Source organism: Pristis pectinata, chromosome 10, assembly GCF_009764475.1.
Source record: "Pristis pectinata isolate sPriPec2 chromosome 10, sPriPec2.1.pri, whole genome shotgun sequence".
In the NCBI taxonomy this organism is placed as follows: Eukaryota; Metazoa; Chordata; class Chondrichthyes; order Rhinopristiformes; family Pristidae; genus Pristis; species Pristis pectinata.
Window position 1 is genome coordinate 85,246,797 of NC_067414.1, and position 23,556 is coordinate 85,270,352.

Below are 23,556 nucleotides of genomic sequence, written 5' to 3' on the forward strand. Positions count from 1 at the left end.
CTGCCTTGGGTCCCGCTCGGCATACGCACTGCCCCCAAAGAAGACCTCCGCACTTCGTCAGCTGAGCTTGTATACGGGGCGCCACTAGTTGTCCCCGGGGATTTCATTCCTGCCCTTCGGGACCAAGGGGAACAACCCCCAGCAGTCCTACAAAGACTGCGCGAGAAGCTTGGCGCCTTGGCCCCGATTCCCACCTCATGGCACGGTCAAGCCCCATCCTGCCAGCCCAAGGAACTACGGGACTGTAAGTTTGTTTTCGTTCGCAGGGGCACACCTCGGGCGCCATTGCAACGACCATATGAGGGACCGTTCCGAGTCATACGGAATAACGGATCCACTTTTATTTTGGACATTGGAGGCAGGGAACAGGTTTTCACGGCGGACCGCCTCAAACCGGCCCATTTGGATCTGCAACAGCCTGTCGAGGTTGCCACGCCGCGACGCAGAGGCCGCCCCCCTAAGCGGCAGCTGGCACAGCCCACGGACCTTGGGGACTGTCTCGCCGGTTCTGGGGGGGGGGGTTGTGTGGCGACTCACCGTCTAGTCGGGCGAACCGGCTCGGCAGTCGGGTCGCGCGGTGTCGGAGCGACGAGGCCCAAGATGGCGGCGGGCCTCGCCTTTCCGAGCGACGGGGAGAACCCACGCGCAGGAAAGTCCTGATGACGTAGGACTTACGTCATTGCCGGTTTTTTGGGCGGGAGTTTTCTCCCTTAAAGGGCCCGCGCAAGGCGGGAAAATAAACCAGTTCTGTTTGGCAATCCTCCGAGTGAGTCTTGTTTTATTCCGCGGTAGCAACCGCTACATATCAATCAATGTAGCAAACAAAGGGACATGTTGCAGCTCAAGAAGAAGCAAACAAATATAAGTACAATCATCGTGCAGTTTCAATCAACTGACAACTGTACTTTTTTTTATGTTTCTTAAAATCCTTTCAAAATTCTTATACATGGACACTCACAAATGTCAGGACAGTAAAAATAACCATCAGAACAACCACGTTCTTGTACACATACCGCAATCTCTCTGCATGCAGACATGGAAATACCAGTCCCTTCGATCTGTTTAAGAGCATACTCTTTTTCCTCATTCCTGCCAAAGGAAATGAAAAAGTCAAAAATTCTAAACCAAATAGTTAAACAAAATTTCAACATTTTTTTCTTATAATCACAACTAATTACAGAATAATCCCAATGTGAAATTTAAAAATTAGGTTAAGGTTAAAACTTAGCAATTATACAGATAAAATAAAAACAAGCCAAAAAACTGAAATAATGCAGAAAAAAAATAAAGAGCTTGTTGTATTAGATATCAACAAAGTCATTTTCATATTAATTGTGGTAATGGAAATGAAAGGGTAAGAAAAAATAAGGGAAATTATAAGGGAATTATAAAGGAAAACTAAAGATACAGAAGTGATGTCTCCTACATTGAGAAAAAACAGAAAATAACAGAGACTCCAATCACCATCTTTCAACCATTCCCAGACTTCAACACCATACAGCAGAAATAAAAGGTTTTCAATATGACACCTCTGTCCAAAGAGAAATCTTCAGTACAGGCATTGTAATATCTGAAGTGGAAAAGAATGGCTGGGGCTAATTTTACAATATGCGACTGAAAAGAGTGGATTGCCATGTTAGGAACACAGAGGCCAACATATGATGAGACATGTATGTTCTTTCATGCTTGTGTCAGAAATCTGGCAGTTGATGGCTTCTACAATTACAGATTTACATTGGGGAGGGACTTACACAACACCATTCTATTTAATGTGGTGTTATTAAATTGAGCCACTGAATGTCAAGTATCAGCTTGGTGAGCGGGGATCATAAGTACCGAGAAGTGTATTGAGAATCTATGTTATTTAAAACCCGTAAGGTTGACATGTTATTGTGGAATGGTGGGGAGGGGAGTAGAATTTGGAGATATGTTTCTGCATTTTCCTTGCTCATTTTATTTGTTTATGTGGTAAACTTTATAGGGTAGTGGGTGTGGTTTTATTTTCAAAAAAGTATTTGGATAATATTACTTGGTGGAGTGTAACTGGGAAAAAAGGTTAGCTTATGGAAAAAAGCTTCTAACATATACAATAGCAGAAATAGCTTTTTTCAACAGAGAAAAGCAAAAATCTAAAATCTTAACTAGTAGCTTCTTATCTTTTACTCTTGATAAACAAGATCCTGACCTGCCAGAGCCTGGAATGGATCTGGCTGGAAAGGAATTTGTTCTGTTTCACTGGAACCATGGAATTGGAGTCTCTCCAGCGATCTAGACCCAGACTGAGTGTGGAAGTGTGAACGTCCCCGGATACAAACATCGTCGCTCTTGGGATGGGAATCATTTTTGGCCAATTTCCTGCCCTCCCCTTTAAACGGTCATGCTCTGGTTTTAAAATCCCGGGGCACCCAGCGGATCCTGGTTGTGCTGAGACCATGCCCCTTCCATTTGGGACACCGATGGTCACATTCAGTGTTCTGGGGGTGAGGTTACCCAGTGACAATGCTGTTGTGTCCACATTGCTGTGGACAGTGAGGTTGGAATGTTTACTCGTCCATTCAGCAGCCTGATGATATAATGATTTGTTACATACATCTGAAGTGTAGATTTATCATCGTGCAGAGTGACGGGGAGAAACTGGAATGATTATTCCACCTGCCGCTCATTGTCACATGTTCGTTAATGGTGTGTGATTGACATTGAAATGTGAACCTCTGTACAACTTATTTTGTCCACAAATGAGATGCAGTGGAGGGGGCAGGTCATTCAGGGGTTGTCCTGGTGGGTCTCCTCCTGAGCCTGACCAAGCTGTGGCCATCCACGGGTCCAGGTAGCGGGCGGCCAAGGGTTCCGCGCGCAGGTATCCTTGGAGAGGGAGCGTGCAGTATCCACAGGCACCCCAGTTGAGTTCAGCAATTGGTGGGCCCCCTCAGGGGGATCGCGTGTGTCATGGACAATGAAAGTGCGATTCCTATCTGAAATGTTGTGTGTGCATTTTGCGGTTGTTAGTTAGCGTTATTGCTGTAGTTACAGCACGGTTAGTGTAGCGTTTTGCATAACGCTATTACAGCACCAGCGACCCAGGTTCAATTCCCACCACTGTCTATAAGGAGTTTGTACGTTCTCCCCTTGTGTCTGCGTGGGTTTCCTCCAGATGCTCCGGTTTCCTCCCACATTCCAAAGACGTACAAGTTAGGAGTTGTGGGCATGCTATGTTGGCGCCGGAAGAGTGGCAACATTTGTGGGCTGCCCCCAGCACATTTTCAGTAACGCAAAAAGATGTATTTCACTGTGTGTTTCGATGTACATGTGACTAATAAATATCTTATCTTATCTTATCATTCAAGACTTTTCTGTCCATATCTGAAACTAAAGTCAGTCCCATTGATCAATCATCTTTGCCTTTGTGAACCTACGTTAGCTCAGAGTCAACCAACACTGTGATTTTAAAATTCTCATTCTCAAGTTTAAATTCTATCATCTCTTTAATTCTCCAACCTCCTCAACTCACACAGCTCTCCAATAACACAAAATTACTTCAGGTCTAATCTTGTGCTTCTCCTGTATCTTCAATACTCAAGATTCTGTGCTCTGGAGTTCCCATAATTAATTTATCTGAAGCTCCTGTTGCCACTCCTCTTTAAATTCCTCCTCTGTTTAGTTCCGATCAATCTTCTGGTTATCTATCCTTCTTTGACTCGATTCATTTCATCTAATGAAGCTCTGACAATGTTTCTTGGAATGTTTTACAACAGTACAGCCTCACAGTAGGGTTCAATCCTGACTTCACGTGCTGTCTGTGTGGAGTTTCCACATTCTCCCAATGACCATTTAGGGTTCCTCTGGGTGTTTGTGTTTCTTCCTACATCTGCAGGTTGGTAGGTTAATTGGCTATTGTAAGTTGTCCCTAGTGTGTAGGTCATTGGTAGAATCTGGTGGCAATTGATGAGAATGTGTGGAGAATTTAAAAAATGGGATTAATGTAGGATTAGTGCAAAAATTGGGTCATTTATAGTATGAACTTGGTGGGCCGAAAGGCCTGTTTCTGTGCTATATAACTCTATGAATAGCACAATATAATTTTGTATATTTCAATAAGATCATCTCACAATATTCTAAGCAAGAGTGTATAGGCCCAATCTGTTTAATCTTCCCTCACAGAACAGATGGAAGGCTTTTAATATTTCAGTTTATAACCTTACTTTATTGTTAGAGATCGAAATGAAGGTTTCACTACAGCTGTAAACCTATTTTCCTATGAGAAGGCACATGTCCCGGTCAGATGAATCAATCACCTCTCAGAAGCTAGTCATGAAGTGGTACTGAGAAAAGCATCCTAGCAACTTATATTACTGTTGAATGATAAAGGCAATAGTGGGGAATGGGTAAACAAAGGGAGAAAATAGCTTTTGGACATGGAAAATCCAGACATTGTTAGGGATATTCGCACATTTCAAATGCCTTCACCTTCTGTCATAACTTAATCTAAAAATACTGACTATGCAATTCTGTTGTGCTTTCTTCTCTGCATTAAAACAATTTGGTCACATTAAAAACTGCACAACAAAATGAAAAAGTGCATTCACTCATTCATTATGAAGTGCATTTACAATGCCACATCTCCTTTACATAACTGAGAAAAATCTCCCTTGAGACTGGCAAAAAATAATTATGCCAAATGACTGCACTAAATCAGCCAAGGAAAATGGCTGCCCAGAGAGAATCTTTGTGTCCTTAACAGTCAAAGAATTGCATAATATTATAAAGCAGAACCAAACAACTGAGTATAATGAAGTCAATTTTGGTGTTTACCCTCCATACCTGCAGGAGTTCTAAACCCACAAGCCCGCTTTGTTACAATTCTTTCAATCACTCATTTAACATTCTTAAATGATTAAATGGTCTCTACTTCATTTCAAAGTGGGAAATTCTTTCCACAATCTCATAACCATTTGTATTTCACCCTATGTAATTTCAAATCACTTACATTTAATTTCATCTGGTTTGGTAAATTGGGAGTCAAAACTTGGCAGGCAAAACTGTAATTAAACAAGAGGCCTGCAAGGTAGAAGTGTTTCAGCTAACTCCAGGTATATTTCCCATGAGAGAAAAGAGCATCCTGGATGATCAGAAAGAGAATGAAATAAACATATTTTGCAGAAGAGCATATGACAGATGCAAAGTTGTTAACTATAGTGATAGCTAGTTTGATTCCTGAATCTTCAGAGAGGAAGTTATAAGGCAAATAAGAGATGTAAAGAGGGAACATGAGAAAAGACTAGCAGCAATATTAAAAGGGAACCCAAATACATTCTACAAGTGAATAATAGAAGGATTGTAAAAGAAAAGGTGGGCTGAACAAAGACTGAAAAGGGAATCTATATATGGAGGCAGAGGATATGGATAGGTTATTATATGAGTACTTTATATCAGACCTTGTGTGATTGCTTCTTCATGTATTCAATGGTGTTTTTCTGATTGGCACACAGGTCCCATATTACAGATTCTCAAGGAAGTCTCATTTCTAGTTATATCTCGTGCTACTCCCAGCATTTTATCCACACTGCTCACTGGACCAGAATTGATCCCTTGGCTTTATTGTAATGGCATGTGACGGAGACTACAGATTCTGGTGATATTGATGCTGCAGATGGCCCACTGTATCCCATGGATGCCCTGTCTTGATCCATTAAATCTATATTTAGCATGACTATGATACCACACAGCACAATAAAGTGTATTCTTCTGTGTGATGATGGAACTTTGCCGCCACAAGGACCACAGGATGGTCACACATATCAAAGTTGTCACAGATACTTGCATCTGCGATGGTTAATTGTAAGGACTAGGTCAAATAGGTTATGCCTCATGTTGGTTCATCTACCACTCTGGCAGCTGGACCATTCTAGCATCTTTGTCCAATAGAAGCTCAGTAATTGATGGTGCTACGAACCACTTATGGTTATGCACATTGAACCCACCCCCACCCAGAGTACATTCCAGTGGTGTTGTTCAACATGAACAAATGCTGAGTAATCTGAGGGGGACTGATAGATAACAATTAGCAGGAGGAAGATACCTTGCCTGTATTTGCCCTGATGCCATGAAACTTCATGGGTCAGGAGGAATACCAAGGACTCTCAGGTTGCTCCTGTAACCCACAATAGCACCATCTCCGATGGACCTGTCCTGCAAAGGGATGATGATGAAGAATGTTTGCAAGTTATGATTCCGTGAGTACTAATTTGTCAGCTCCTTGACATGTTTGTGAGATAGCCCTCCAAATTTAGACACCAGAAACCAGTCTCAACATGCTCATGATGAAGATTTTGCAAGGCCAACAGAATTCAGCGCCTAGGTTGACGCCAAGTGATCCCTTTTGCTGTGGTCTAGAGCCAAGTTTAAGCCAGACAAGAAATTTCCTCCTCTGAAGGAGATGCTTTGCTGACTTTCTTAAAAATATTGCAGAGTATAAAATAAATTGAATCTGAACTCCACAACTGTAATGATGGGATTTGAACCAACCCTGGATTGTTAGTTCAGTCCTCTGAATTACTGGTTTGTTAACATAACCACTGTTCTGCCATATGTTTATCAACAGCAGCTCCCAAACCTACATTCTCTACCAAGAGATGCAAACAGAGAAGAATGCCACCACTACAGGTTTTCTTGCAAGTCACCTAACAGCAGCATTTGAAAACATTTTCACCTTCACCTCTGCTTACTCAAAAACCTGTAATTCCCTACTTTGTGTCTGTCTTTGAATAAAGGGGAAACAAGATGAACTTTAAGAATGCCAGGATGCTGCCTAGATTAGAGGGCATGCTATAAGGAGAGGTTGGACAAACCTGAGTTGCTTTCTCTGGAGCGACAGAGGCTGAGGGAAGACCTGATAGAAGTTTATGATTATGAGAGGCATAGCTAGATTAGACAGCTGGTATCTTTTTCTCAGGATTGAAATGTCTAATACTAAAGGCCATGCGATTAAGGTGAGAGGGCTAAGTTCAAAGGAGATGTGCAAGGCAATTTTTGTTTTACACAGCGAGTGGTGGGTGCCTGGAATGCGCTGCCAGGGGTGGTAGTGGAGGCAGATACGATAGAGGCATCTAAGAGGCTCTTAGAAAGGGATATGAATATGCAAAGAATGGAGGGATACGGACCTTGTGTAGGCAGAAGGGATTAGTTTAGTTAGGCTTTTAATTACTAGCTTAATTAGGTTGGCACAACACCATGGGCCGAAGGGCCTATTCCTGTGCTGTACTGTTCTATATTCTATAACGAGGGAATTCAAAATACAGTACAAGATGAATATAGTAAGAAAAGGCAAATACTGAAGGATCTAGCATCTTTGAAAGCTATATCAACCAGTTCAGAAGAAATGGCAGGGAATGAAGCATTTTATGGGTGTATGCATTATCTGTAGAGTTGAGGAACTGATTGAGCAGACCACGAGCTGCAGTAGAACTGCTGCAAAAGTAAATAAAAAGACTGCGGTGTAGCAAGTTTGAAAATGTAGTCATAAGTGATTCAAGGTGAAGCTTTTCTAGGGTTAGTCATTGGAGGCGAGGTGGAAATGAACAAGAAGAGTATATGAACGGTGAAGCTACAGGAAGGAGATCAAAAAAGGTTTTGTTTGTGATTGAGAGGAATAAAGAGGGCTATCCACAAATACAGCCAGGAAAGCTGTCTCATGACTTTGCACACAAAAAATTGTATGCATGAAGAATCTTCAGTTTCAGTAGGTTCAAAATCTTAGAAGGTCATGGACTACTTATTCATAGGTTCACTAATGTTTCCATCCTTTTCTATGATGTTAGCTGTTTGATGAAGTTAGGGCAGTGGATGTTGTCCACATAGACTTTAGTGAGGCATTTGACAAGGTCCCTCATGGGAGGCTCATTCAGAAGATTAAGATGCATGGGATCCATGGTGACTTGGTAGTTCGGATTCAGAATTGGTTTGTCCATAGAAGACAGGGTAGTGGTGGGTGTTATTCTAGCTGGAGGTTTGTGACCAGTGGTGTACTGCAGGGATCAGTGCTGGGACTTCTGTTGTTTGTGATATTTATAAATGACTTGGATGAAAATGGGTGGGTTAGTAAGTTTGCAGACGACACAAAGATTGGTGGAGTTGTGGATAGTGAAGAAGGTTGTCAAAACGTAATTACACTTTGTCATCAGTGTTGCAATCATGAGGAATGCAGAAATTTGCAATTCATGATAGAGTAGCAATAATGGTATCAGCTGTCAAGGTCAGGAATCCAAAGAGGATGAATGCAACTTGTAGGTTCTGAGCTTACATTACTGGGCAACTTAAGGGAATGATTTCTAGAAGCTTGATAGTGGCATTTATATTCTTGCTGATGACTAGTAATTTGCAGATTACTAAGTAAATGTAAAAGGCCAGCAGTAAAGTATGGTAGGAGAAAAGACCTTGCAACAAGACTATCCTTTTATTTACCATAAAACCATAGAACCATACAGCACAAAACAGGCCCTTCGGCCCACCATATTGTGCCGTCCATCAAACCACCCTCACAGTATCTAACCCTTTCCTCCCGCATATCTCTCTATCTCACATTCCTCCATATGCCTATCCAACAAACTCTTGAACCTGTCCAATGTATCTGCCTTCACCACCACCCTAGGCAGTGCATTCCATGCACCAACCACTCTCTGGGTGAAAAACCTCCCTCTGACATCTCCCCTGAACCTCCCACCCATAACCTTAAAGCCATGCCCTCTTGTCTTGAGCATTGGTGCCCTGGGAAGGAGGCGCTGACTGTCTACTCTATCTATTCCTCTCAATATTTTATATACCTCTATCATGTCTCCCCTCATCCTCCTCCTTTCCAGTGAATAAAGCCCTAGCACTTTAAGCCTCTCCTCACATTCCATACGCTCTAATCCAGGCAGCATCCTGGTAAATCTCCTCTGCACCCTCTCCAATGCCTCCACATCCTTCCTATAATGCGGCGACCAGAACTGAACACAGTACTCTAAGTGTGGTCTAACTAGAGTTTTGTAAAGCTGCATCATCACTTCGCGGCTCTTAAACTCAATCCCACGACTTATGAAAGCTAACATCCCATAGGCCTTCTTAACTACTCTATCCACCTGTGAGGCAACTTTCAGTGAACTGTGAATATGAACCCCCAGATCATTCTGCTCCTCTACACTGCCAAGTACCTTGCCATTTACCTTGTACTCTGCCCTGGAGTTTGATTGCTATTACTGATAAACAAAATTATCAAAACTAATCTAGTGCAGCTTACTGCAGTTTAGTGCAGCTAGCTCCTTTAAAGCAGAGGTTTTCAACCTGTGGTCCGCGGACCCCAAGGGGTCTGCGGCGGGTTGCCAGGGGGTCCATGAGCAAGCCAAAAAGAAAATGGATAAGCGACCTGTTACAAAGACATAGCTTACTTGCTTGCTCCAGTTTTCCACTATGCAGAAAATCAGCCATATCTATTCTATCTGTTATAGGCGACAATCTTAGAGACTTAGACGGTGTTCCCCTCTGGTAAACTGCCGCTTAGTATTCGATTTGTGTAATCAGAGTAGTCAGCAGTGTTCACTACTCACTGCTATTCTGTTGTGCACTGTAGTGTTAGCGAGACTGAGTGACATTGTTGGTGTGCCTTAATAATATTGCTTACTTACCGTGCATTTACGCCACAGTGACGTCAATGTTAAACGAAAAGTGCGCAAGCGTGTAAATTTTAGATTAGTTTTGATAATTTTGTTTATCAGTAATAGTAATTAAACTGTGCAGCGTGTATTGCTGAGTATGGAGAAATTTCTGAAGAGAAAAGCTGACCAGAAACCGGAAGATTCTGATGACGAAGGGGATAAGGGTGACCGAAAGAGAAAACAACGCAAGTATGATCCAGAATACATTTCATATGGCTTCATCGCAGTGGGGACAAATGCGGACCAACCTCTCTGTGTTGTGTGTTTGCAAACACTGTCCGACGATGCAATGAAACCAGCGAAATTAAAGCGCCATTTAACAACAGTGCATCCAGATATTGCCAGTAAGCCGAAAGATTATTTTGAGCGGCAAAAGAAGCTGTACCTCAAGCAGAAAGGCAAAATGACAGCCTGCGCCACTGTAAATGAGAAGGCTCTTCGCGCATCATATTTGGTAGCATTATGAATAGCATGTTCCAGAAAGCCTCACACAATTGGAGAAGAGCTTATACTGCCTGCAGCAGTAGGTATGTGCGAAGTTGTACTGGGAAAAGAATCCAGTCAAAAACTGAAAGCCATTCCACTGTCTGATAACACAGTAAGCAGAAGAATTGGCGATATGGCGGAAGATACACAGAGCCAGTTGACAGCACATCTTCAGCAAGTCAGATTTGCAATTCAGCTCCATGAAAGTACTGATGTTGCCAGTGCTGCGCAGTTGTTGGTTTATGTTGGATATTGCTGGGAAGAAGAGGTTTTGGAAGACTTTTTGTTTTGCAAGGCGCTCCCACGGCGTACAACCGGTGAAGAACTTTTCCGTGTGCTTGACACTTTTTTTGTACAATCAGCATTGGCATGGACACAGTGTATTGGAGTATGCACGGATGGTGCTGCCGCAATGACGGGACAGAAGTCGGGTCTAGTCGCACGAGCGAAAGAAGTAGCTCCACATGTAGCAGCAACCCACTGCATGATTCATCATGAGGCTTTGGCTGCAAAGGATATGGATGAAAATCTTGCGGATGTGTTTTCCACGTGCATTAAAATCTTTAACTTTATCAAAGCCAGGCCGCTCAATCATCGTTTGTTTGAAAACATATGCCGTGAAATGGAAGCCAAGCATAAGCATTTGTTCCTACATACAGAAGTCAGATGGCTGTCACGAGGCCGTGTTGTGCAGCGTGTATATGAATTGCGAGATGAACTGCTCATTTTTCTAAATGAGCATAATGGATCATTGGCACAGTTCTTGACAGATGAGACATGGGTTGCTAGATTAGCTTATCTTGCAGATATTTTCAACATTCTGAACAGCTTAAATCTATCATTGCAAGGACCTGGCTCAAATGTTCTGAAAACGCATGACAATATCATTTCCTTCCAGAAAAAACTCCGTATCTGGAAGGGAAGATGCGAGCAAGGCGTCTATGGTATGTTTCCGTTGCTGGCTGACTTTCTGACAGTGAACGAGGCTAAGACAGAGGCCATTGCGAGCACCATTTTGAACCATATTCAACAGCTGTCACATTATTTCCATGAGTATTTTGGCGATGATGGCACAAGCATGTTTGATTGGATTCGAAATCCGTTTGAATGCATGCTTACTGATTTAACTGGACGTGAACAAGAAGAATTGGCTGAACTGTCATCTGACAGGACTTTGCGCTTGCTGTTCAACCGAATGTCACTGTTGTCATTCTGGATAGCATGTTCCCAGGAGTATCCACTGCTGTCTGGCAAAGCCATCAATGTTCTGTTACCATTTGCAACCACTTACTTGTGCAAAATAGCATTTTCTGCAGTCACTGCCATTTAAACCAAATACAGATCAAGACTGAATATTGAGGATGGCATACGCGTATGTTTGTTGCACATACCACCACATTTGGACAAACTCTGCAGTGCAAAACAGGGACAACCTCCACACTGAACTGAACACTGAAAGACACCGCTGGTAATTATCGGTGATTGAAATAGTCACTATTTCAATAGGGCCTATGTGCAGTAATTTAAGTGTTGTATGCATGGATTATCGATTGTTTGATTTTGTGGGCCCGCCATCTAACAATAACTTGTTCTGGGGGTCCGCAGCATGAAAAAGGTTGAAAACCACTGCTTTAAAGGACTTACCAAGTGCAAAGAAATAGGTAAGAACAGTAAGTTAGGGCAGAAGTTCAACAATGCAGAAGTAGAATTGTTGGCAGTAATTTTAGGGTCATCCTGAAAGATAGAACAAAACCTTCAGGATGGAAAGGGAGGAAACAGAAAATAGTCTCACTTTGTTTTTTCTTAAAAGGGAAGCATACCTTCAAAGTTGGTTTGAAACAAGGACTGCAGACTTATGTCTAAAAAGCTTTGGTGAGAAATGCAGAAGTTCACTTGTAGTTGTGGCATTTTTTTAAATATCTGCCAGCATGTCATTTATCTCTGGGAAAACTACAGACAGGTGGGAGTTTGTGTTACTACATACCAAAGTCCTGTGTTTTGCGAAATTTTGATGAAGTTTACTGCTAGTGCAAAGGTCTGGCAAATTGTTAGAGCTCTGAGATTATGTGCTGTTGTTTGACCAGTGTAACCTCAAAAGTTAAGATTAATAATTGTCAAATATTTGGCATGTGGATTGTGAAATTTGCTGCTACTTTGGACTATTTCATCTAGTTAATATATGGGTGAAACCTTAAGTGATATAAAACTAGTATCTGAAATAAAATTATAAGTAATCTTCAGAAGATTGATTATCTTGGTTGCCTGTTCCTATACGTTTTGAGCAATGTGATTTTCTCAAAAATTGCCATTTGTAATAACTCAGCTTGAAGACACTCAGGCTGTGAGATTGTTTATGATTGAGTATTAAGAGTTAACCCTGACCATAATTAAAGGAGAGACTTCAAGTAATAGATTATTTCACTCAGATCTGAGTGTTTCAAAAAATATTAATATTTTTATTCATAAAATCCTAGGCCATCCAGTGGAGAAACTTAGCTGCTGTTGATCAGGTGATTGCTATACTTGTTAATGATCATTGCTACATTGGCAACAGTCTGAAACCACATGTTATATATTAAAGACGATCGGCACCTGTGGGTGGTGGTGTAACTTTAACATTAGATGATCGATGACAATAGGACATCATGCAATATCATGTGCCAGCCACAAACTGCACCTTCTGTAATTTCCATTAGTGTGATAATGGTCTATATTTGTGATTTCCCAGAAAATGGCCAGGTAAACAAGCCAAAGTAAAAAAAAAAGCAAATGTTTGAAATTCAAGAGCTTTTCCATGTCGATATAATGATTCCTCATTTTCTTAGTTGGAGGGTACAACAAAGGTAGATGTGGAAATGTGCAATATGGTAGAGCTACAAAAAACAGTACAGCACAGGAACAGGCCCTTCAGCCCATAATGTCTATGCCAAAGATAATACCAAATTAAACTAAATCTTTTCTGCCTGCACATGATCCATAAGCCTTCAATTCTCTGCATATTCATGTGTCTATCTAAAAGCCTCTTAAACGCCACTATCATATCTGCTTCCACCACTACCACTGGCAGCCTGTTCCAAGCACCTACTGCTCTCTGTATAAAAAAAACTTGCCCTGCACATCACCTTTAAACTTTTTCCCTCTCACTTAAAGTCCTCCAGTATTTGACATTTCTAACCTGGGAAACAGATTCTAACCGTCTACCCCATCTATGCCTCTCGTAATTTTTATGAACTTCTATCAGGTCTCCTCTCAGCCTCTGGCGCTCCAGAGGAAAGTTTGTCCAACCTCTCCTAATAGCTCATACCATCTAATGCAGGCAGCATCCTGGTAAACCTGTTCTGTACCCTTTTCAAAGCTTCCACATCCTTCCTGTAATGGGATAACCAACGCAATACTCCCATCCTGACCCTCAACAGTATAGTCTCGCAGTGCAGGTGAATATGTCTGCATAGGTGTCTGTGATATCAGGAATGCATGATATGTGCTCATGAGAAGGACAGGCTTTCTGCTAGTTTCTGGTGTCGCCTACATCATCTTGGGAGATCTCTTTACAAAAAGAAGAGGAACACATGTTAGCATGGGTCTCCTATGTTACAGTTACTGACAGTGTTCCAACACAAAGATACTATATACCACAAAATCAAAATATTGCAGATGCTGGAAATCTTAAATAAAAACAGCAAATGCTAAAAACTCAATGGCAGTTTCTGCAACCAGAGAAAGAAAATTAACATTTCAATTCAATGATCTTTTATCAAAACTGGGAATATTTAGATAAAATTCAGTTTTTTTTAAATTTAGGGAAGGGGAAAGGAAAGAGAACACAAGGGAAATTCTGTGATAGAAGGAAGGCAGGAGGGAATAAATGACAAAAGGGGTGAATGTGCAAGATGAAAAAAGGTGGTCAGTCTGGAGGAGGTGTAAGTGCAAAATAATTACCTAAAATTACACCAGAGTAGTGTAGAGTGAATGCTGATAATCTGACATAAAACTGCCATAAATTTTTAACATGGAAGCCTGTAATGTTTCTAGTTAGAACAAGAGGTGTTATTCCATGAGCACTCCTTAACTTTGGGTGGAAATGGTGTAGAAACCCCACAATAGATAGGTCAGAGTGGGTGAAAGACATAAAATTAAAGTGCCAAGTGACCGAAACTTCAGAGCTTGGTTGCAAACTAAGTGGAGGTGTTTGTCCACCCCAGTGCAGAAGAAACCAAATCATGAGCAATGAATACAGTACAGTAAATTGAAAGAAGCACATACTTCACACGATTGCTGATTCACGTGGAAAGAGGTTTTGGCGCCCTGGATAAAAGGGAGAAAGTAGAGAGAAAGCAGATGATGCATCTGCTGCAGATGCATGGAAAGGTACTCCAGGAGGAACTTTTCTTTCCTATGTGATTTCCATCCATTCCTTTCATTGATGTCTGTTTCCCTGTTCGTCTTTGATCAAGAATCTACCATAACTTGCTTGCACAGCCATTTCTCTTTACTCAGTAAATGTCTCTGGTTCAGATTTATTTCAGGTGGATTCCAAATTGAAATCCATTCCTAGACATTTTGAATGTGCCTCTGACTTTATATACATATATGTGTGTATATATATATATATATATATATATATATATATATATATATATATATATATACATATGTGTGTGTGTGTGTGTGTGTGTGTGTGTGTGTATATATATATATATATATATATATATATATATATAATATAGTCTTCAAAATATTTAGCATTTCTTGAATTGGTCTTCGCATCACTTCTTCCACTCCATCCTTAATGTCATGCACCAACATATGCATGTTCTTTACTTCCCTTTACAGCTGCACCAACTCACTCTTTCTCAAAGTTGTCATGAGTGCATCCTTCATCTCAGTCACCACTTCAATTTTATTCTTCCTTTCTGATTCCAAAAACCACAAGCTTCCACAGCTTTTGGAAATTACAAGTTGCAAAAACAGCCCTGCTTGTGAATCCTAGCAAGGATGGTATGCATGGATCTTTCCTTCCTTCCACTTTCCTGTGACTCTTTCACTCTCCCCAAGCCAAATTCTTGTCACCTTTTCAATAACATTTCCAACTTTCCCCTCTCTGATGTCAAATAATCTGCTCTCAGCAGAGGTTTTAGTTTCAACACACTTCCATGAATTTTTTCATACCCACATCACCAGCCAGAAGCTCCACCTTATACAGTAGACCCCTTCTTTTCAGAATTATCAAATCTACCTGGGTCCTTACCACCATCCTCCTAACCTTCCTATATCTTTTCTTAGATAACTTCTGACACAACATTCAGCATTTTCATTTTTTCTCTCCAATCACTCACTGCAGCACTCCATTCACCAAGCACCAACATAGACATGTCATTAAACTTGCAGCAAGGCCTTCCCTGTTGCTGTTTGGCAAACAGACCATGTCCTTGCAGAGATTGAAAACCAGCTCTCTAACACTTCCTCATTCCTCACTTTGGGCTGCAATCCCATCAATGAACAGCAGACCTTCACTTCTCTGTCAATCACTGACCTCATTTCCTCTGGAGATCTGTCTTCCATTGCCTCCAGCCTCAGTTTCTCCATCATGCATAACCTCATTTACATCTCCTCTCTGTGACCCACCAGCTAACCTGCTCCAGGGTACCCTTTATTTTCAAATCCCATTATCAACATTTACTGTTACATGTGATTGGTCTTGTCAGCATTAAAGTTATTGCACCATGTGCTACCTCAAAACAGAAATTGTCAAAAGTTCAGTTCTTTTGCAATTGATGATAATTTTGTTTCCAAAAAATCCAGTCAGGTTTTATAGGCCAATAAATCTAGACCTAAAATAATCTGTGCACTTGTTTGTTCAATTTATTTTATAATGTGTGGCATAGCTATGGGCTTGAGTAGGTTAATTAATTGCAGAAACTTCAGCCCCTTTTTGTTCTTGCTGAATACACTCATTATCCAACAAAAATCAGTGAACAGTGATCAGGAGCAAAAAACATTATTTACATTTCCCATCCTGACCGCCTCAAGTACAGAGATCCGTTTGTAATAACTATAGCTTTAATTTTTCAGTTTTTATTCCTGGTTCAGTTCAGGGACATTTTTTCCTTTTTTCAAGTGTTCACGATATTGGGTATTTTCATTATTAAAAAGCTTAGTTCAAGAAATGCAAATATTTTCATTCTTGAAATGCAACTATATTGAAATTGGGAATAGCAACATGGGCACCTTCAAAGTCATCTTATTAAAATTTACCGCCATCTACCAGGACGTCACATCATTGCTACTGGCCGACATATCCTACTGATAAATGTGATTGGTCAGTATGTGCATTTTGAAAGTCAAGTGCAGCATTCTTATAGGCAAATGTTTAAATTCTGCATTTATTGCTAGCCCAGAGTTTTATCAGTAGGAAAAATACAATATTTCTTCACAGGTGTTTTTATTTTCAGTTTTAAAGATAAAACAAAAAAAGTCCTAATACAATCCCTAATGCAATAGGCAAGCATAACAAAAGTGGGGTTCACATAAATAAAACACAGTACACTTACCTCTAGACAAAACAAACTGCCAAATTTATGTCTTCTTTTGGGTCTTCAGGTCACATGCCTCTGACATTCAGTATATTGTTACTTTCCATTTTACTAAAAGAATCTTTAAATCCTTAGGCCTACCCTCCGAACTTTGTTCCTTAAATTCCTCTCCCTTCAAAAAGTACCAGCTTTAAATAAAACTTCCAGTCCAACCTTTCCCTATAATTCTGTGTCACTATTTCTTTCAGTTACCACGTCTTGGAATTTATTTGAACAGTAATTCCTCAATAAATGCAAACTATTATCACTGCCGTTATATATGACAATCTCATATTTGTCAATTGAGTGATACCAGTAAAAAGTAAAAACTGAAAGATTTACTTTTTGAAATCGGAGTATTCCTACCACTTACAAATTGCACTTATACACAACTAAAAGTTAATTTAGGTAAAGATTACATTTTTATTTGATCAGTCCAAAAAGATGATGGAAGTTAAATATGTCAAGCTCTGGTTTCACGGCTGGTGATCGGCAAAACACAACAGTGCTTTAAACGAACACAGCTCCCAAAACAAACGTTATGAAAGCTGGGGCCCTTGGCCCGAAACAAGCGAGTACAACACAAGGAGTGTAAACACAGGCTGTTACGATGCATTTACAAATCAGAAACAAACACTGGTTTGTGCAGCACGTGAACCGAGCAAGCCAGAAATAGGATTGTTTTTATATAAAGAGAACTCGTGTATCGGCAACAACATCAGCATCCCCACGAAAACAGCATTAAATTCTTACCCATCTTTTCTCTTTGCTTTATAAACATGACCGTAGGTACCACGACCCACTTTGCAACCTTCATATTCAAACAGATCTTCTACTTTCTCTCGCTCCGCTGCCAGTTTCGTTTTAAAATCGTAATCCATGGTTGTCACTCCATCAATGTGTAAACAATTTACACTTTCAGGAAGAGGGATTTCTTACAAAAAGAGGGAAACGGGTGTCAGTTATTTAGTTTAGACATTGATCGTTTCCTCATTTCGTGTTTTGGTCTCTTCCAACAAGTTCACACGGCGACATTTACTGTACGTTTGTTGTGTTGACGTTCGCAGCATACAAATGGCGACCCGCCGAGCATGCCGGAACTTGTAGTTCAGCCTTTCCACGATCCTGCCTTCGTGGGCGCTGTTGCGCCGCTGGGATCCAAACTACATCTCCCGTCATGCAACCCTGCGGACGGCCGGATGGTTTGCGGTGCCCCAAGATTAGGGACTGTTAGTCCAAGGAGAGCGGGCGGGTGGGCGAAAGGCACCGGAGCGTGTCCCGTCTCTTGCTCTTAGGACCATTCCACCAGATGTAAAAGAGTGGGAATAATGGTTATTATGCATCGATTCCGTAATCCAAATTTTGAAATTAAATTCCCGCTTTCTCGCTATGCTACGGGTAGTCCTGGAAACATTGATTGATTGTAAAACTAGCCAATCATGTTGTTACGTTTTTTTTAAAAAGCGAACCAAGGTCATTTATTTACTCTGGATGAAAGAAACGGGCCCAGATTTTTTTTTTAACTATTCCCCGGTCCCGCTGCTGCTCGTGCGTCATGAACGGTTTTCCAACGGTTTTGCGCGGCTCGAGTCAGCGGCGATCGCGCGCGGCATTCTTCTCCGTCGCCGACGTCACAGACGCCCCATTGTGTCCCAGGCAGGTGAAGGGCGGGGGAGAACGGCGGGGGCAGATGGTGGGCGGGGCCAGTAGCCGGGTGGGGGGGGTGTGGCAAGGGAGGCTATAAAAGGGCAACGGCCGCGCACGACGCGCTGCTATTCACAGTATGGCCGGCGACATTAGCTAGCGGTCGCTCAAAGCAATTCTCTGTCAAAAAGGGATTGGCCTTAAGTTAAACAAGTAAAAGAGAAATAATTAATTAAAATCGTACTGCTAAGAACCCCCGCTGAAACAGAGCAATTGAAACTAACTTATTCTAATTAAGCTTTTTAAACAAGAGGAGAAAAAAGAGAAAAAAATCCCCCCAAAAAAGTTATTTTTTTGTTTCATTTCGTGCGATTTGTTTCACGATGGAAAACGGTGCACACTTTTTCGAAGGGACCGAGAAGCTGTTGGAGGTGTGGTTTTCTCGGCAGGATAAGTGCAAGGGATCGGGAGACCTTCGGACCATTCCAAGGTATTGAATGAGAGAGAGATGTTCATCTTCGCGTCGTGCGTATGGTTGTCGCGACGGTAGAAATGTCGGGCTTCGCGTAAAATAATATCACAAGTCATGTTCGAAGCAGGAGCCACTGGCCCAGAGAAAGGAATATGCCGCAATGTCTGACTGTACAGTGTAACAATTCGTCCCAAACTGGCCCAGAGGCTCGGCACTGTTACTATATTACCTGCGTTGTAATGGTTTAGAAATGCGTGGCGTGTATCTGATTCTTTCATTTAACAGAAGCTGAAGGTTAGGGTAGGGTCGGGCTGCATGGCGGGTCCGGGGTGTAAAGTTAATACCTCCTTGTTTGGGCGCGGTCTACTCACTCTCTCCCACGCCTCCCTTTAAAGGATTATACTGATAGCAGGAAGAATGGGATTAAAATATGTTGGGTTTGGGGGAAGGGGTGGAAGAGGAGATCGTGGCACCAGCTGCCCCGGCCGCTAGCAACAGGTCGGGCTCCGGGTGTGGATCCGGATCCACAGCGTGCAGAAAGACCGACTTTTATTCGGGCCGATCCGCGAGAATTTTTTTTGTATATAAAATAACATCGGCTAGTTCGCCCCCAAACCCTGTGTCGGCGGTGAAAAATTGTCTTAGTTGGTATTTGTTGTAAGTGGGTCTTTATATTCGAGCTTCACTTGGGCGGCCGGCCAGAGCTCGGCTATGCACGTGTACACGCCTGTTGAAGGGAGTGAAGGCCGTTCTTCGGGGCTGCCTCCATTAGCCGAGCTTTGCGAACGAGTCCACACGCCTCCGGGGTGAAATCTGCATCTTTCGTCCTCAAGCTGCTGTGCGTGGAGGTGGGGCTTCTCTCTCGATACGAAATGGTGGGGTCGAGAAGCGTTTGGCCGTCTCCAGTCAAGGCTAACATGGGTTTCAGCATACGACTGACTTCGTTATTCGGGACGTAAAGTCTGTTACCTAAAGCTCAACCACAAACTAAACATTCGTTCCCGCACATTTAAACACGTACATCCAACCACGGCTAGCTGTGCCCCCGACTAGACAGATTGCCCGCCATCATCACCACTCCCTTCTTCCCCCTGGAACACAAAATGAATGTATACCCCCTTCCCGCTTCACTGATAAGCACTTTCTCCAGTTAATCAGCCCCAGCCCTCCTGAACACACATTTTCTACCTTCTCTCACCCCCTCCCCTCCCCCAAATTACAGTGCAAGTGTATTTTTTCCACGAAAGGGCATTCTACGCTGCTCCCCGCGTCGGCGACTATCCTGTGTTGAGGCAGCGTTGCCCCGGCACTTCATTAGGACATTTTTTGGCGGGCTCTTGGCGTGTTTAGGGCTGAGCCGCCGCCGACACTCCTGTTGATAGGCTTCCATTCTGACCCTCAAACAACGATATGTAAATTGGGGCAACACGGTATGAGTGCGAAGTGAATGTTGATTTCAAGCGCCCCGTTTTCCTTTTTCTATTCCTTGTGCCTTTCGCGCATTGATTCATAGTTTAGCACGACAAAGGATAAAATCTCGGTTTTAAAAGCCTCGGTCTAAATTTGTTGTTTTGCCCCCACCCCGACGTGGTTGTATTGCTTTTTTTTAATTAACCCCCGCATTTCCCATGCGTTTGAGGTTTTGGACACCCCCCCCCCCCCCGTGATCTACGAATAGCCTCCTTGTATTAGAGGAGACGCCATTGTTGCGAAGGCGACTACTCCAGCCAGAGAGCTAGCTATCTGTCGATCAACGCACTGCCGCAATGCTCAGCTCTTGCAGTTACTCGACGGACACGGATGGCGTCCCCTCATAGTGCTGCGTTTAGTTTACGAAGTGATCAGCTCGCTCCTCGGAAGTTTTACCTACTTTGTGAAAAGTAGTGAAAGTAAATGCAAGAAGGATGAGATGTTAAGTTATAAAATGGATGAAGTGTTAGAATGTAACTAAAATTCTCACAACGGTCGGACTTCCATTTACTAATATATTGAAGAAGAGTTCACAAATTAGACTGCTGGTGGAGTTTTAAGTTGATGGTTCAAATGAAACCTTCAAAAGTATTTTATATATTGCCTGAGCACAATTTAACACATCAGCTAATCATTACTGAACAGGAGATAAATCATTCACCCTTTCGTGTGGGATCCGTGTAGAGCAATCCAGTGACACGATATCCCAGTGTTTCTGAGCTACTTCTGGAGGCTGCTAATGATCCTATAAGAATATGCATGTGCCTATCTCTCAAAAGTAATTAGGGAAACAATTTCTGCCTAAAAAGGTGACAGGAATTGCAATTCAATAATTTTAGGATGTTCTTTGAAGGCTGATAACTGGATGGGGCATTGGAGGGAGGAAGAATGGCAATCTAGCTCTCTGGAAATCCTTGCATCCAGCTGCCCATGTGAAATCTCAGTTTAATGTCTCACCCAAAAGACAAAGGAGTCACATGAATAGAAGCTAATTCAGCAGATCCTGGGACTGATCTTAATGGACAAAGTTCCGCACATTGCTTTAATTGTTTAGACAATGTATTTGGTTAGATAGTTCTAGATAAACACATTACTGAGCCAGAAATCTGTTATAACGGATTATTGTTTTGTGTTTAGACTCAGCAGTTCTGAACCAAGAGGGGAATATAATCAGTAATGGATCTTGCTTCTCATTGTGTTGTGGTATTTGCTGAATTTGGCTTTCATATATCCCTTAAAAGGGGGTAAGTTCTTAAGCTTGTAACTTTTTGCTCAGGTTGAAGTCAAACAAAATGTTTTAATTTGCAGTGCAAATCATATGTATGATGTACATGTATGATAAAGGTCTCTTCCCTTCACCCCCCCCCCCCCCCAACTCTCAGAACACCAGCTAAAAATCTGTAGTTGTAGCATTGGCTTTCATTTAGCTCTTGCAGAGTCCATGTAATTGCTTCGTTCCATTAGTTGCCAAAACTAATTAACGACCATTGTATTCAGTAGCTGTTTTGCAATCTTGGACTGAGAAAACTGGTTACAGGCATGTTTAGATATACAAGTCAAGCATAAAAGAGATGTGGAAAAGCATTCCATCCACATCTAGTAATTGTTCCAGCTTTCATTACACAAAAATCTAAGCTGACATTCTAGTACTGAGGGATGTACCTAGTAAATGTCTCTGGGATGAGATGTTAAACCAAAACCCTGCCCTTAAGTGGGCATTGATCTTTCGACACTATTTTGAAGAAGAGTAAGGAGTTACCCTGATGCCCTGACCAATGTTTTTCTCTCAATTATATCAGTCATTAAAGGCGCATGTTTGTTGTCAGATATTCTGTATGGGAATTTATGGCTGCCTTAATTAAAACAGTGAGTACATTTCAAATGTACCTGACTGGTTGTAAAATACTTTGGAACATTCTGACTATGTTTAAGCTGCTATATGAATGTCACTTTTTAAAACCAGGTTCACCACTCATAGCCATGGAACTATACAGCACAGAAACAAGCCCTTAGTCCCACCTTGTCTATGCCAAACAAGTCACCTAACTGAGTTAGTCTCAATTACCTACATTTGGCCCATAATCCATGTACCTATCTAAATATCTTAAATGTCGTAATTGCACCTACCTCTACCATTACTCTGGCATTTTATTCCGTATACCCACTCTGTGTGGACAAAGTTGCCCCTTGGGTCCTTTTTAAGTCTTTCCCCTCTCACTTTAAACTTATGCCCCCTAGTTTTGGACTCCCCTCTCCTGGGCAAAAGACTGCTATTCACCTTATCTTGTGCCCCTCCTGGTTGTATAAACCTCTAAAGTCACCCCTCAGCCTCCTATGCTCCAGGGAAAAAAAGGTCCTAGCCTATGCAGCCTCTCCTCATAAACTCAAACCCTGCCCTTGTTTGTCCTACCAAAATCAAACGCCTCATGTTATCTGAATTAAACACCATCTGCCATTCCCCAGCCCACTGGCCCAGTTGATCAAGATTCTGTTGTAAACTTGATTAACCACGATGCCACCTACATTTTCATCCAAATCGTTAATACAGATGATGAACAACAGTGGATCCAGCACTGATCCCTGCTGTGCACTGCTGGTCACAGGCCTCTAATCTGAAAAGCAACCCTCTAGCACTGCTCTTATCTCCTACTGTCAAGCCAATTTTATATCCAATTGGTTAGCTGGCCCTGGATCCCATATGAAGCCATCTTATTATGCTTTTGCTCAAAAGAAAGGCAGGCAAAATCCTTTGGCCACTTAAGAAAATTAGTTTTTGACTCCCCAAGGCAATGAGGCACTAGGTCCCCAACTACATTCATAGTTACCTATCTAACTGCTTGCTTCCTAATCATAGAGGAAAAAAATGTCCGCTTCTCCTGAACTACTATATTCCCTTTTAGTGAGCTATAGAAACTCTTCATTCAAATCCATGTCTTGACTTACTTGCCACATTCATTCTGGAAAGGAGGAATCTCAATTTATATTTCCAACTTCAGGATAAAATTCTAGAAAATAACATAAATTTAACTTTTATACTGCATCCTAAAAGCAGTAATAATTCATATCTTTCTGGTTGTATTTTTTCTGCAGGAAGAAGTGATGTATAATTTAGTGCTCAAGTGGAGCAAATACAAGTAATATCCTGTATGTTTTTCAAGCATTATGCTGCATTTGTTCATATTAACCAATTCTGCCAGTTTCATTGAATAATGCTGTGAAAACTCAT

The 23,556-nt window shown here is 41.8% G+C and overlaps 2 protein-coding genes across 7 annotated transcripts in view; one reads left to right on the forward strand and one right to left on the reverse strand.

Moving 5' to 3' along the window:
• The window catches only part of LOC127574823 (cyclin-dependent kinase 19), a 135,119-nt gene extending 117,329 nt beyond the window's left edge, over positions 1-17,790 (reverse strand). For all 3 annotated transcript variants that reach the window (XM_052024216.1, XM_052024215.1, XM_052024217.1), the window contains exons 1-2: positions 17,498-17,790; positions 1,014-1,089 (exon numbers count right to left, since the gene is read on the reverse strand). In XM_052024216.1, coding sequence (XP_051880176.1) covers positions 1,014-1,089; positions 17,498-17,625 — 204 coding nt within the window. In that variant the 5' untranslated portion in view covers positions 17,626-17,790. The remainder of the gene's footprint in view (positions 1-1,013; positions 1,090-17,497) is intronic.
• A 722-nt stretch (positions 17,791-18,512) lies between these two features.
• The window catches only part of amd1 (adenosylmethionine decarboxylase 1), a 30,912-nt gene continuing 25,868 nt past the window's right edge, over positions 18,513-23,556 (forward strand). For 2 of the 4 annotated variants that reach the window (XR_007957026.1, XM_052025031.1), the window contains exon 1: positions 18,539-18,878. Coding sequence is in view for 1 of the 4 variants with exons in the window: in XM_052025029.1 (XP_051880989.1) it covers positions 18,772-18,878 (107 nt within the window). In the remaining 3 variants the exon portion in view is untranslated. Of the gene's footprint in view, positions 18,879-21,467; positions 21,575-23,556 lie in introns of all 4 variants that reach the window. The other 2 variants (XM_052025030.1, XM_052025029.1) reach the window with 2 other exon arrangements.